The 13236-nt window shown below is 41.1% G+C and overlaps 1 protein-coding gene across 1 annotated transcript in view; it reads right to left on the bottom strand.

Annotated features, from left to right (window-relative positions):
- Positions 1–9821, bottom strand: part of st6gal2a (ST6 beta-galactosamide alpha-2,6-sialyltranferase 2a) — a 31339-nt gene extending 21518 nt beyond the window's left edge. Inside the window, exon 1 of the mRNA XM_061088542.1 lies at positions 8792–9821. Coding sequence (XP_060944525.1) covers positions 8792–9800 — 1009 coding nt within the window. The 5' untranslated portion in view covers positions 9801–9821. The remainder of the gene's footprint in view (positions 1–8791) is intronic.
- Positions 9822–13236: the final 3415 nt, after the last annotated feature.

Genomic DNA, 13236 nt, shown 5'->3' on the forward strand with positions numbered 1-13236 from the left:
GTTCACACTCTCACTGCTAACCGGAGAGCTGCCAAAGTCTCGAAACCAAGCACAAGCACACATCTGAACGCAAAGACATACAGCCCACTAGGCACACACTCAACCCAGCTTACACTCTGCGTGACAAGTTAATCAGCAAACGCCATGACAAAAAAAAGAAAAGCAAAAGCAGTGGAATACAAATCACTTCAGGTGCAGGGAGAAATTTGTTCAACTTTAAAATCCACTGTGCTCGAAGCTTTATAGACCAAGACTACATTTTTAAAGCTGGAGCAAAATGAACTAGCTGATCCATATTTACGGCTGACTTTGATATTCCTCCTAAAATAACATGCATTTTTATCTTTATTCTCAAACATTGTCTCGTTAATTTTGCCTTTTTTGTAAATATACTTTTTCCTCATAATACTATGATGTTAGTATGACAAACCTTATTGCACCTTAGTACCGCAGTGCCCAAATAACTTATTGTTCTATTTCGTAAAAAAAAAAACATTGGGGACTTCCGGTGGCCCGGCAACTAGAATGGCAGCATAGAAAGGAGCTCCTGCATCGACATAAATAATACCCCGTAATTCAAATTCTTAACACGGCTAAAGTGAGTTAAACTCAAAGAATGATGGATGGGGGTAAAAAGAAAAAGGAGGGAGCCAGGTATCAGAATCGAACTGACCGAGAAACCCGAAACAACGGCAATGCTAGCAGTAGCGAAACTCGCAGTGAAAATGGCGACGACACGGAGGATGGGACTGCACCTGCCACACTCAGCTCCCTGAGGAGAGTGGTGAGTGAGGTGGTAGCCGCCGGAATGCAGGATCTTAAATCAGAAATGAAAAAAGAACTGTCGCAAGTAAGAACAAGTCTTAAAGAAGACATGAAAATGCAACTGGACGAGCTGACCACCGAAATCAACCAACAAGTGAGTGCCGCTACTGGCAAAATAGAGGAGGTGGCGGAACGACTGGGAGAAATTGAGAAGAACTTGACAGGGAAGGAGAAATGGGACATTGGCGTTAAAGACACTCTTATCCAACTGCTTGACAATCAAAAGTCTCTCCAGGAGAAGATAACGGACTTGGAAGGGCGCTCACGGCGTAACAACATAAGGATTTATGGCATCCCCGAAAACGCAGAGGGCTCTTCTATGCTACGGTATGTGGAACATATGATTCTGACTGAACTGGGGGACAACGTGGGCCTCCGCGGAGAGGGGAGTCTGGGAATCGAGAGAGCGCACAGGTCGCTCGGCCCACAGCCACCTGCGGGCGCGCCCCCGCGCTCTACAGTGCTACGGTTCCTACAGTTTAATATTAAGGAGAAAATCCTCCATGCTGCGTGGAAGAAACCCATCTGTGTTCAAGAAAAGCGAGTGTACTTTGACCACGATTACGCCGAGAATGTACAGCAGAGGAGGAAAGAGTACACTCCCATCAAAAAAGCGCTCAAAGAAAAAAGGATCCGCTTCCAAACTCCGCTGACGAGGATGCGCGTGCACTTCGATTCAGGCACGGTGACGTACAGCAACGCCGAGGATGCCGCGGAGGATTTAAAGAGACGTGGATTCACAGTGGGTCCGCTATCGTTAAGAAGATCCAAAGACATCACCGTGGAGTCCATCAACAAACTTCTACCGTGGAGTACAGCAGGGACTCAGCGAGCAGGGGACGCGCATAACCGTCAGGAGAGCGCACGCGAGAAGTTGAAGGTGTTTCGGAGGCCAGCCAGCCAGGATGCCATAATAATGGATGAGTAACTTTCTCCGCCCCTCCCTCATAGAGATATGTTAATCTATCTCCACCTGTAAGTTAATGGTTCTTAAGCAATCGATACCTTCATTTAATGTTACAATAAGCTAAAGAAGCTATAAACATAAAGCCACAGTAAAGACTCATGTGGAACCTGTGACCTCCCTTAAATATAAGTTAGTATAGCAATGGTTCGATGCAGCTGACCTTCATAATAGGCCACCACTTTTTTTTCAGTGTTTCTATTTTCTCATATTTTATTTCCTAAGTACTGCTGAGGGGCCCCACTTAGTGGCATTCCCCCCTCAGGTTTCAAGAGAACCTCCGAACTGGAAGACCTGTTCTGTAAGTTTATCACATGTTCAGTGAATGTTATATCTTGTGTTGTTTGTGTTGTGAGGGCTTTGACTGAATTCCTAAAGGTACAAGAAAATATATTTATGGTGACTAATGTGAATGCAGTATTATAATATACAGTCTTGGAATGTGAATGGCATAAACAATCCCATCAAAAGGAGCAAAATAGTTGCAAAGTTGAAACGAGAAAAAATTAATATAGTTTTTCTGCAGGAAACGCATCTCTCTGCTATAGAACATGAGAAATTTAAGAAAATTGGATATAGAAATACCTTTTTCTCCTCACACAGGACAGGAAAGAAAAGGGGAGTAGCAATTCTTATTCCAAATTCTGTTTGTTTTGAATTGATCGCAGAACATAAAGACAAAGAGGGTAGATTTGTCCTAGTCAAGGGAAAAATAGAGCAGGAAGAAGTTACTTTGTGTAACGTGTATGCACCCCCTGGTAGCAACATCTCTTTCTTCAGGGAGGTATTTAACCTCATTGCTGCAGAAACATGTGGCACATGTATATGTGCAGGGGACTTTAATTTACTTCTTAATCCTAAATTGGACACAACAAATCGAGTGAGAAGAAAGAATCTCTTAGAAAAACAAATAAATAAAATTCTTCAAGATCTTGGACTAATCGATATTTGGAGACATTTACACAAACACGATAGTGATTTTACCTTTTACTCTGCAAGGCATAATATATACTCTAGAATCAATTATATCTTCATGTTTAGCAGAGATTTCCATAAGGTGAAATATTGCACAATTGGACAGAGAGATATTTCTGATCACTCAGGCTTAACTTTGAAACTTACTTTAGATAGAAATCCTAAAACTACTTTATGGAGGCTGAATTCTGGTTTATTAAATAGTAATTCATTTAAAACCGAAATGGCCAAGGAAGTAGAAACTTATTTAGAATATAATGATAATGGAGAAGTCAGTCCTGCAATTCTATGGGATGCAGCAAAAGCATTTCTTAGAGGAAAAATCATAGCTAAGTGTGCTAGGCTAAAAAAGATCAGAGATAAAAAGCTGTCAGACTTGCAGAAGAAATTAAAAAATCTTGAGCTACTTCATACTACTAACAACGACCCCTCTTTACGTGAGCAAATGAGGCCTGTTAAGCAGGAGATAGACAAAATTCTTAGTGAGGAAATTGAAAAAAAAATGAAATTCCTAAGACAGCGATATTATGAGGCAGGGCCTAAAGCGTCTAAAATACTTGCATGGAGAATTAGAAAACAGCAAGCAGAAAACTCAATTCACAAAATTAGGGATCCTATCACAAGTAAGGTAGCTACTAAATTAGAGGAAATTCAGAGTGCATTCGAAAAATATTACAGATTACTATATACACAGCCAGACAAATCAGACAGACCTACAATTCAAACATTTCTCTCTTCTTTAGATCTCCCCTCAATAGGTAAAAATCAAAACGAGGAGTTAATTCGTGAAATCTCAACCGAGGAAATAGATAATGGAATCTCAAATCTTAGAGCCAATAAATCACCAGGCTGTGACGGATTTCCTCCGGAATGGTATAAGTGCATGAAAGAATTCTTGGTTCCTTTATTGAAGGCTTCCTTCAACTACACTCTCAGGGGTGGGGCTCTCCCGCCATCATGGAGCGAGGCATTTATTTCAGTAATACCAAAGGAGGGAAAAGACAAAATGGACTGCAAAGGGTATAGACCAATAAGTGTCTTAAACATAGACTATAAATTGTATGCAGCTATATTGGCTAAAAGATTAAACACAATAATGCCTTCCTTGATAGATGAGGACCAAACAGGTTTTATAAGTAATAGGCAAACACACGATAATATTAGAAGAGCCATAAACATTATTAATCAAATTTCAAAAGGAACATCAAGCGCAGTCCTTCTCAGCCTAGACGCCGAGAAGGCATTTGATTCGGTAGGATGGGATTTCTTATTTCAAGTTATGGAAAGATTTGGTTTTAGTGATTCATTTATACAATGCATAAGAATGCTGTACTCCTCCCCAACAGCGAGGATAAAAATTAATGGGAGCCTTTCGAATCAAATAATGCTACAACGAGGATGTAGGCAAGGTTGCCCATTAAGTCCACTACTTTTTAATTTTTTTATCGAGCCCCTTGCCCAGGTTATCAGAGAGGAGACCGCTCTGGTGGGTATAGATGTGGGAAGTGTAGAGAACAAAATTTTTCTATATGCGGACGACGTCCTTGTCACAATTAAAAATCCTGAATCTGGTATCCCATTGCTTATGAACATCCTGGGAACGTATGGGCAATACTCTGGTTATACACTGAACGTACAAAAAACCCAAGTCTTGACCTTCCGTTTTACGCCCTCAAAGCAATTGATGGGCAGGCACCAATTTAATTGGCACCAATCACAACTTAAATATCTTGGTGTCTCATTGACAAAAGACCTTTCACAACTATATGATGTTAATTATAGACAGATAAATAAGAAAATATATGATGATCTGGGCAGGTGGAGCTTGCTCCCCCTCGACCTCGGCAGTAGGATTCGGACAATCAAAATGAATATTCTCCCAAGACTATTATACTTATTTTCAGCACTTCCAATAGAGGTTCCTGCAAAACAATTCAGAGAGTGGGATAAACATTTTTCAAGATTTATTTGGAACAACAAATGACCAAGGGTGAGATACTCAACTTTACAACAGCCGGGGGAGAGGGGTGGCATGGCCCTCCCTTGTCTTAAAGATTACTATCTGTCAGCTCAGCTGAGGTATCTTGTATGTTGGTGTAACCCATCTTATGAGGCTAGGTGGAAAGATATTGAGCTATCTTTAATTGAAATACCTATCCAGTCAGTTCTGGGTTGCCCTGGCAGGTTTAAGGATGTTCACCAGCTACATAATCATTGTACTAGTTTCTCTCTGAAGATGTGGTCAGATGTAGTAAAGAGATATCAGCTCTGTAGAGAGATTGGAGTGTTGAGCTGGCCTGCGTTCCATCCACACTTCCCTCCAGATTTACAGGACCATAGGTACAAACAATGGACTAAGCGAGGAATCACCTCCTTCTGTAGGATAATAAAGAACGGAAACCTAAAATCTTTTGAGGATTTGCGTAAATCTTATGAGTTGGGTGGAGAAGATTTTTATCGTTACTTACAGATCCGCCACTTTTTTCTGGAAACAATAAAGACCCCTAATTTAACTGAACCCTCGAAAATAATTCAAATTTTTATAGATGCTTATGATTCCAAAAGTATTAAAGGTATCACTGGAAAACTATACAAAAGCTTTACTTTATTGAATAAAAACTCAACAGATTATATTAGACAACGCTGGGAAAAAGAAGCTAATATAGTAATTCCAGAAGAAATGTGGCTTCAAATTTGGAAAAATCAATCCACTTCCACAAACTCTTATTTCTGGCGAGATTTCTGTTGGAAGAATTTGATGAGATTTTTTATTACCCCTAACCAGACATCAAAATTTAGCGGTACGCAGGTCTCTTGCTGGAGGGAGTGTGGTGGGATTTCTGCAGATTGTGTTCATGTCTTTTGGTCTTGTCCTTGTATTCTGCCTTTTTGGAGGGGAGTGAGAGAGTTAATTGTGGAAACTCTGGACATAATATTTGACTTTTCTTTTAGCTGTTTATATCTTGGAGAACTCCCTGAAGGTCTCAGTAAAGGAGACACATACCTAATGAAGATTTTCATGGTTGCAAGTAAAAAAGCAATTACTAAATGCTGGCTCCAGAAGAATCCTCCTACCATGAGACTCTTAACAAACATTATAAACTCCATCCAGGCGATGGAGAATTTGACTTTTGTGCTGCGGCTTCAAAAGGATAAAGGAGAGGAATACTGGAAAAAATGGGATCGCTACAAACATAAAGACTCCTGATTCTATCTCACTCCATTCCAATCAAAAGCGAGAAATATCTGTATTTTGTACTGCACCTATGCTTAACTTCTTTATACCTGCTTCCAAATGTGTGTACTGTCGTGTCCTAGCCCTCTTTTGTTTACTTGTTTGTTTTTTTATGCTCATATGTAAAACGAAAAATAAAGTATAAAAAAAAAAAAAACATTGATCTCTTATTTTAAATTTTCGCCATTTGTTAATATTTGCTCTTTTGCAAATTTTCTGTTAATGCTTTGTTTATACTTATATATGTTGTTGTTTTATGTCCTATGCACCAACCACACCATTATATAACAAATATTTTATCCAAAATTTACGGATAATTCTTTAATTTATTTTTCCTTTTAGTGGTCCTAACATTCCGTCTGTTGGTGGCCTTATCACTGTCTATAGGGAGCTTTGTAAATGTAATGCTTTCTGTAATCTACCACCCCCATAGACCAGCTGGCTCTTTTTTGAGTTGAATTGTTATCCCCTTCAGAAAATACACTGCAATATTTCTGATGTGAAATCCATAGTTGGCCTGAGGAACACGTCTAATCTGAGGAAACAGCAGCCGCATGTTAACTTCAGCAACCCTGCACCCAGTGCTGGAGGAGTTAAACCCTTTGCCCTACACAGTGTTGGATGACATTAGCTTTGCATTTTTACTATCATCAGCCAGCACTCAGCCACTCCCTGCATCCTTAATTTCTTATCAAATGCCATTCTACATCCCTGTAAAGTCAACAGACCTTCGTAAGCTCGCTCTCCACACGATTGCCTGGCTGTTTCAAAAAGTAGGAAGTTTGCACATTATCATCTGCTCATCTCTAATAGAACGGAAATCTTTTTTGTATTATTGGTTTCCTGCTTATCAGCACAAGTGGAACATTTCACAATATATTTAGCAAAGAAACCACTTGACAGTTTTAAATTCAAGTGTCACTTATAGACCAAACAGTCCAATTCTAAACAAGAAATATCTACATCTAACCAACAGCAATTGCTTTATAATTATTTTTTTCTCATAAGACAAATATTCAGATATCAACCCGATTAAGACAATAATCAGAATAAGACGAACTTAACCCAATAAGATCATTTGTTGCATTATGTAGACATGTTTACATCTTTATCTTATTACAACGTCCAATTGGAGTTTTCACAGCATTTTGCGACATCGACATACAACAATTACCAACTGCTCGACGACACATGGGTTAGAGTGTAAACGAGTAACATGACCTAATTTTGACACGAGTCATGATCTGAAATGTAAAAGTTTTATTTTAATTTTATCTCTGGTGTAGTATCTTCCTTGTTAAGCAATTTGTAACATTTTTAAGAAAGGTGCTGTATAAATAAAGTTGTAATTTCTATTATTTAATGTTCTTGAGAAAAATGTCATGTGTAAAATCTTTGTTTTTCAGACACCAAGTTTTCTACTTATCTACATAACAGCTGTACATGGCTGATATATCATCATTAAACAGGCAGATTGTCAAGAAATCTGCTAATTCATGCTCCTCTATTAAAATCATAGACCACATGGTCTTTTTTTTTTTAGAAGAACATTCAGGACATTCAGCAAAAATTATATTTTAAAGTCGGTATAACGTGAGAGAACATTTCCACCTCAAGGGGAAGAGTAACTTCTGTAGAAGGGCTTTTAATTTTTAATGAAGTCCAAGGTCTGTGTGCAGCCTTTCAACTTCTATCTTTTTTTAAGTCTTCCGTCTTGTCTGTCATTACACATCTCTTCATCTGTCGACTGTAGGGCTGTGTAGTCTGGATGATGCTTGAGTCTCAGTCAGGTTACAAAAAACATATCTTTCTTACTTTGAAGAATATAAAACGTGTTCTACTTCAAACCCCCTTTTATGGATTTCACCAGAGAGGCCAGACTTCTCAATTGTTAAATTCTGCCGATACACAAGTGGAATTTTGCATAGATAAAATAAAAATAATAAATGACGAAAGAAAAAGAAAATGATGAAATGCATGAATGAAATCAGAAATGCTTTCTCTCTACAGAGCCTTAAATGTTGGGCTGACTCAGTCTTAGGGTTGCAAAATTCCAGGAATATTCAAAGTTGGAAACTTTCCATGGGAATAAACGGGAATATACGGGAATTAACAGGAATAAACTGGAAATGTTGTGGGTAATTTATACTAACTTTATTTACCTTGTCATATACAGACATAAATATAAACATTTTGTTGTGTCATAGGCTGATTTGAGCCCTGAAGAAACTTCGGGCACTTGACTATATGCTTCTGCATCTTTGTGTCATTCTTAACATAGGTCTTTGCACAGTATTTGCAAATGTACACAGCCTTTCCTTCTACATTGGATGGGGTGAAATGTCTCCACACATGAGATAGTGCAAGTGGCATTGTTCTGTAGAATAAGACGAGAAAAAAGCTTGTAAAAAAACACTAACGCAATGCCAGAGATATAAATAATTAGCCAAACAATTGGATTCGTCTGTAAAAATATTTTACAATTGATGGATAAATTAATAGAAATAGGCTAGATGAACAATCCTCAATCAGCATGCTAATATATTTTCCCCAGTTATATCAAAAAAATGCACAGTGGAGGATTGAAATTCATCGTGCAGCGTGTCCTGCATTCCATACATCTTTAAAATAGAGTTTTGAAAGATGTTTTAATTGTTCAGCGTTTAATTTGCGTAATTGTTATTTTTTTTAAAAATTCCCCAAATTCCCGAGCTTAACTTTCCATGATAAGTTTCCGTAAATGTTACGCCCCTTTGCAACCCTTACTCAGACTCTTTGAGTTGTCCACTCACCGATCTCTTTGCCCAGGCCAGAGCGCAGGATGGCACCAGCCGATGTGACCACGGCGCAGGTCTTGAAGCTGCTCTGCTCCTGCTGCTTGTAGAGTTGTTCCAGCGGAAGGGACGGCACCAGACGAGCCCAGCCGAGCGAGGAGAAGGGCTGCTCCGACCCGTCCACCGTCCTCAGCCGGGCCTGGGCTTTCATTTGACACAGCAGCTCCTTGGCACTCTGGGCAGCCATGCGCTGGCCCTGGTAGGAAACGTGGTGTTTGTTGGCGCTCACGTAGTCTTTCATGGCTCGCTGTAGCCGAGGACTCAGCATGCCGGAGGAGACACGGCCTTGCCACAGCCGCTGCACCACAGATGCCGATTTGGAGAAATAATATTCTTCCAAATCCGTTGAGTCGCCACCGGCCCGTCTGTGTGGTCTCTCGCTAATTCTGTTTCCCATCTCTTCATCTTCATTTTCCCTCGCATCTTCCTCCTCTTCCTCCTCCTCACCACCATCACGGTGGCGTTTGGCTCTTATATGGTTCTGATACTCTTTGAGCTGAGATGTTCTCTCACGACTCGGTACTGCAGGGTCTGAGTGAGAGCCCACATTCTCCGTACCAAAGGAGGACCAGGCAGCCAGGCTCTGTGGGTCCAGGTAATCCTGGCGGCTGGCTTCCTGGCTGCCATAGACGGCATAGGGAGCACTGTTGGGGCTGCGGCTCGCCTCCAGGCTGGACTCTGGGGTCATGGAGCTGGCCGACGGCTCTGGCTCGTCTCCGGGATAGGTTGTAGTTAACGGCAAAGCCTGCTCAGGTCGGGAGCCCATGATGGCGTGATGGTGATGGGAGGCTTGTATGGAGGCCAGGCGACGTGTGTCGGGGTGCTGGGAGAGTAAGGAGCCAGCAGAGGTCAGGGGCTCATCCACACGAGCATCCAGGAAGTAAGAGAGGAGGGCGAGGAAGAGGAGAACCCAGGCCAGCATCCCAACCAGCACTAGCCTCCGCCACTGCCTCATACTGGACTTCATTGCCTCTCACTCACATACACGCCTGTTCAGCTGGCCAACCACCAACCAAGCCCCACAGCCAGGGCTTAACCCAGAAGTCAGCCGGAGGGCCTGGAATACAAAAAAAGGAATGTGACAGCTCAAGGGATGAAGAAGAAAATGTGGATTCTTGTAGCAGAGGTTTGAAACACTCACCTGAACTGATGCTTTTATTACTTCATGTCCATCTGTCCACCAGGATATAACAGGACCCTGAGAAGTGGAGTGTTACAAATTAGTGAGGTCAAGAGTGCAGACGGACGAATTAAGCTGTGCGAGCATGAAAACACACTTCCCACATAGACACACAACAGGAAAACACATCTGCAGGGTAGAATTTGGCTGCTTTCAACTGCATAACAGAATAGGAGAGGGGTTTTAATAACTCCTACAGTATTAATTTTTCAGTTTTTTTAATCTTTGCATGAAGATAAGTGACATGTAAAAGTATTATTGTAACAATAACTTTTTTTTTCGTCCGGTCATGTTACATGTGTGTACCGAATTTCGTAAAGCTCTGTTAAACCAGACGGAATTGCTGCGTTTTAGGGAGGACTTTTGAGCCATTTTGCAACGCCCTATGCGAATGCACTCCAGAATAAGTACATTTTTATCAGGCCTGAAGCGCCTGCAAAGTTTGGAGAGTTTTGGAGTTTGTTCAAGCTGTCAAAAATGTGATTTATTTGCCTGAATAATCAAACTAAAAGCAATTGGGCCCCAATAAATAAAAAAATAAGAAGTACATAAATAGTCTTTCATTTAATCAGGTATTCAAGTATGTATTTCGTTATTTGTTTCAAATTTTCTAATCTCCAGTTCTACATATCCGTCACCACAACAACAACCACTGCTCCACTGAGACGCACCGAGTAGCTTAGTCGAGCTATTGCTGTGCCACAATAATTAAGGACAACACTTAAACACCATCAAATCATTATCAGCCCGACTTGTTTTTTTCCTGCAGCTTTGATAATAATCCAGTGCTCAACAAGTCAGGTTCACTGACATCTTCCAGTGAGAAATGCACAGCAATCGAGGTGAATAAATGAAGCATTAAATAGCCTCACATTAGAGGAATAAAACCCTCTCATCCACGTGTAATTATGAATTTTTGGCTCTTAATGTGGAGGATTTTCTCTTGAGAGAAAAAAAATCGATGCAGAGTGTTAAGCCTCTTCTAGTCCTTATTACAGCTTCCTGTGTGTGTAGCTGCCGAGTCCTGCAGGGAACAGCCGAGATGATCTCAGACGCCCTCCACTTTCCCCCCTGTCTCCATGAAAACTTAAAAAAACACCCAGGCCTCTCGATCCCCCAGGCCACACAGGAGGCCAAAGCTCATCCACTGACCCTGGTCAAGCAGGAGGAGAACAGCAGGGGGCAACTGGGCCAGAGGGAGAAGAGACAGTGTGGGAAAAAAACACGCTCACACATCTGCACAAACACACATCTGATTACTTTCGGTAAACTTGTGGCTGTTCTTGCCTCCGGGCTGAGAGGTGGGATGGGTGATGGACAGTAATCCCCAGGAAGCAGTTTCGACATGTCTACAACACTGAGGTTGAACGTTACTTTGTGGAAAATATGCCATTTACCACCTGGAAATAACAACAACATGTCTGACACACACACACACACACACACACAAGCACAAGCACACACACCATCCAAGAAAATGAGCAGGAAAACACAGCGTTTTTAAAAAGCAAATGTCATCTATATGCACCACTACTCCACAGAAGCCCACTGCAGTGTCACACACACACCCCACAGCATGTGTGTGTGTGCCCTGAGGGGTGGCGTGCGTGCGTGCATGTGCATGCGTGTGTGTGTGTGTGTGTGTGTGCGCGCGTGTGCGTGTGTGTGTGTGTGTTAGCTTGCCTCACCTGGCAGCAATCAGGATGTGTGCTTCAGTAACTGCAATGAAACAACATAAATGTGTGGCACAGATGGAGAGGCGGGGGTGGAGGACAGAGCCAGGCTTGTGAGGTTCTACACACACAATGAAAACGGTATAAAAAAGGAAACATAGAAACGTTGCGCCTGCCAGACAGCGAAGGACGACTAAACGACTTAGTGGGAGAGAGCAGGAGGCGGTGATGAACAAAAAGGAGCCTGACTGAATGAAAAGCACCTGTCTTTTTAAAGACCAAAGAAAGAATAACTAAATCCAAGTCAATATTGGATAGTGAAACAATGTTTATGTTCCATTATTTAAAAACTTAGAAAATAAATGTTGCTAGAGGGAATATTTGAAATTTTTGCTGTAAAAATACGTTGATGAGCCATACTGATCAATCAACATTTAATTCTGGTGACCATAAAAAACAACATTTGTAGTGTTTACAACTTCGGTTTACATTGATTGATCGGTTTCTGAGTAGCAGCAGCAAAATCCCCTGCAGCTCACAGCAAGATCAGTGAGAGGATGTGAAAGTAATGATTTTAATCACAATAATGCACAGTTTAGTTTTAGTTAAGACAAAGATCTACACTTTTCTGTTCCTAAAGCGACGTCTACACTGGAGGAGTAGGGATGGGAGTGGCGTTTTGTTCCAGGCTACATGCGGTCGTGCCAAATACCTGGTACAAGGCATGATGCCTGTAATTTCACTCTAAACTTGACTCAACTCTTGTGATTTGGCAAGTACAATAAGTGTAGACCAATTCAGGCAAAGGGTTCAGAGCTTGATTATCTTTGACAGATTATACACCAGGAAACAGATACATAAAACTGACTTGGGTTGAGATTATGAGATTTGGGCTCGTTCTCTGGTCCACTTACAGTCTAGCAAAATTGAATCTGTGTTCTCCAGACTCCCTGACTGAACATGTTTATATAGACATCAATAATCCATATCAACCCAAATGAAACAATAGTCCAAATAAGACACTGCCCTGTTTATATGTAGGAAATGGTGAGTTTCTCAGCAGGAGGTGCATGTTTGAACACAAATGTCCAAGCGAAAGCCTCCGGATTATCTGCAGACTTTCTACGCCTGCCCCCTAGTATAAAGTCCGTAAAAAGGCAGGAGAATCCGATGTGTGAACACCGCAGAAGTTCCCCCGCTGGAATCGCATCAAGCGAGTGGGGGGGTTGATGCGTCTAACATTGGACAGAAAAAACTTCTTCAAAAAACTTAAAGAATACATGTCTCCAGGTGAAAAACTGATACACCTAACCCTAACTCTAATTACATCTATTGTTCCTTTTCTACATCTACATTTAGACTACCTGTGCCAATATAAAGTAGGTGGACAACGATAGAATACCCCAGTGTATTGCACTAGGGAGTATTTGCGATACTTAGTGAAAGAAATCTGAGATTTCGCGAACTAAGTCACACGTTTACAATAAAAGAGTAATCATTTTAAGAGAATATAGTGGAACATTTATTAAGCAGCCTGTCGTTGGCTATCA

The sequence above is a fragment of the Limanda limanda genome, chromosome 16 (genome assembly GCF_963576545.1).
Source record: "Limanda limanda chromosome 16, fLimLim1.1, whole genome shotgun sequence".
NCBI classification, from domain to species: domain Eukaryota; kingdom Metazoa; phylum Chordata; class Actinopteri; order Pleuronectiformes; family Pleuronectidae; genus Limanda; species Limanda limanda.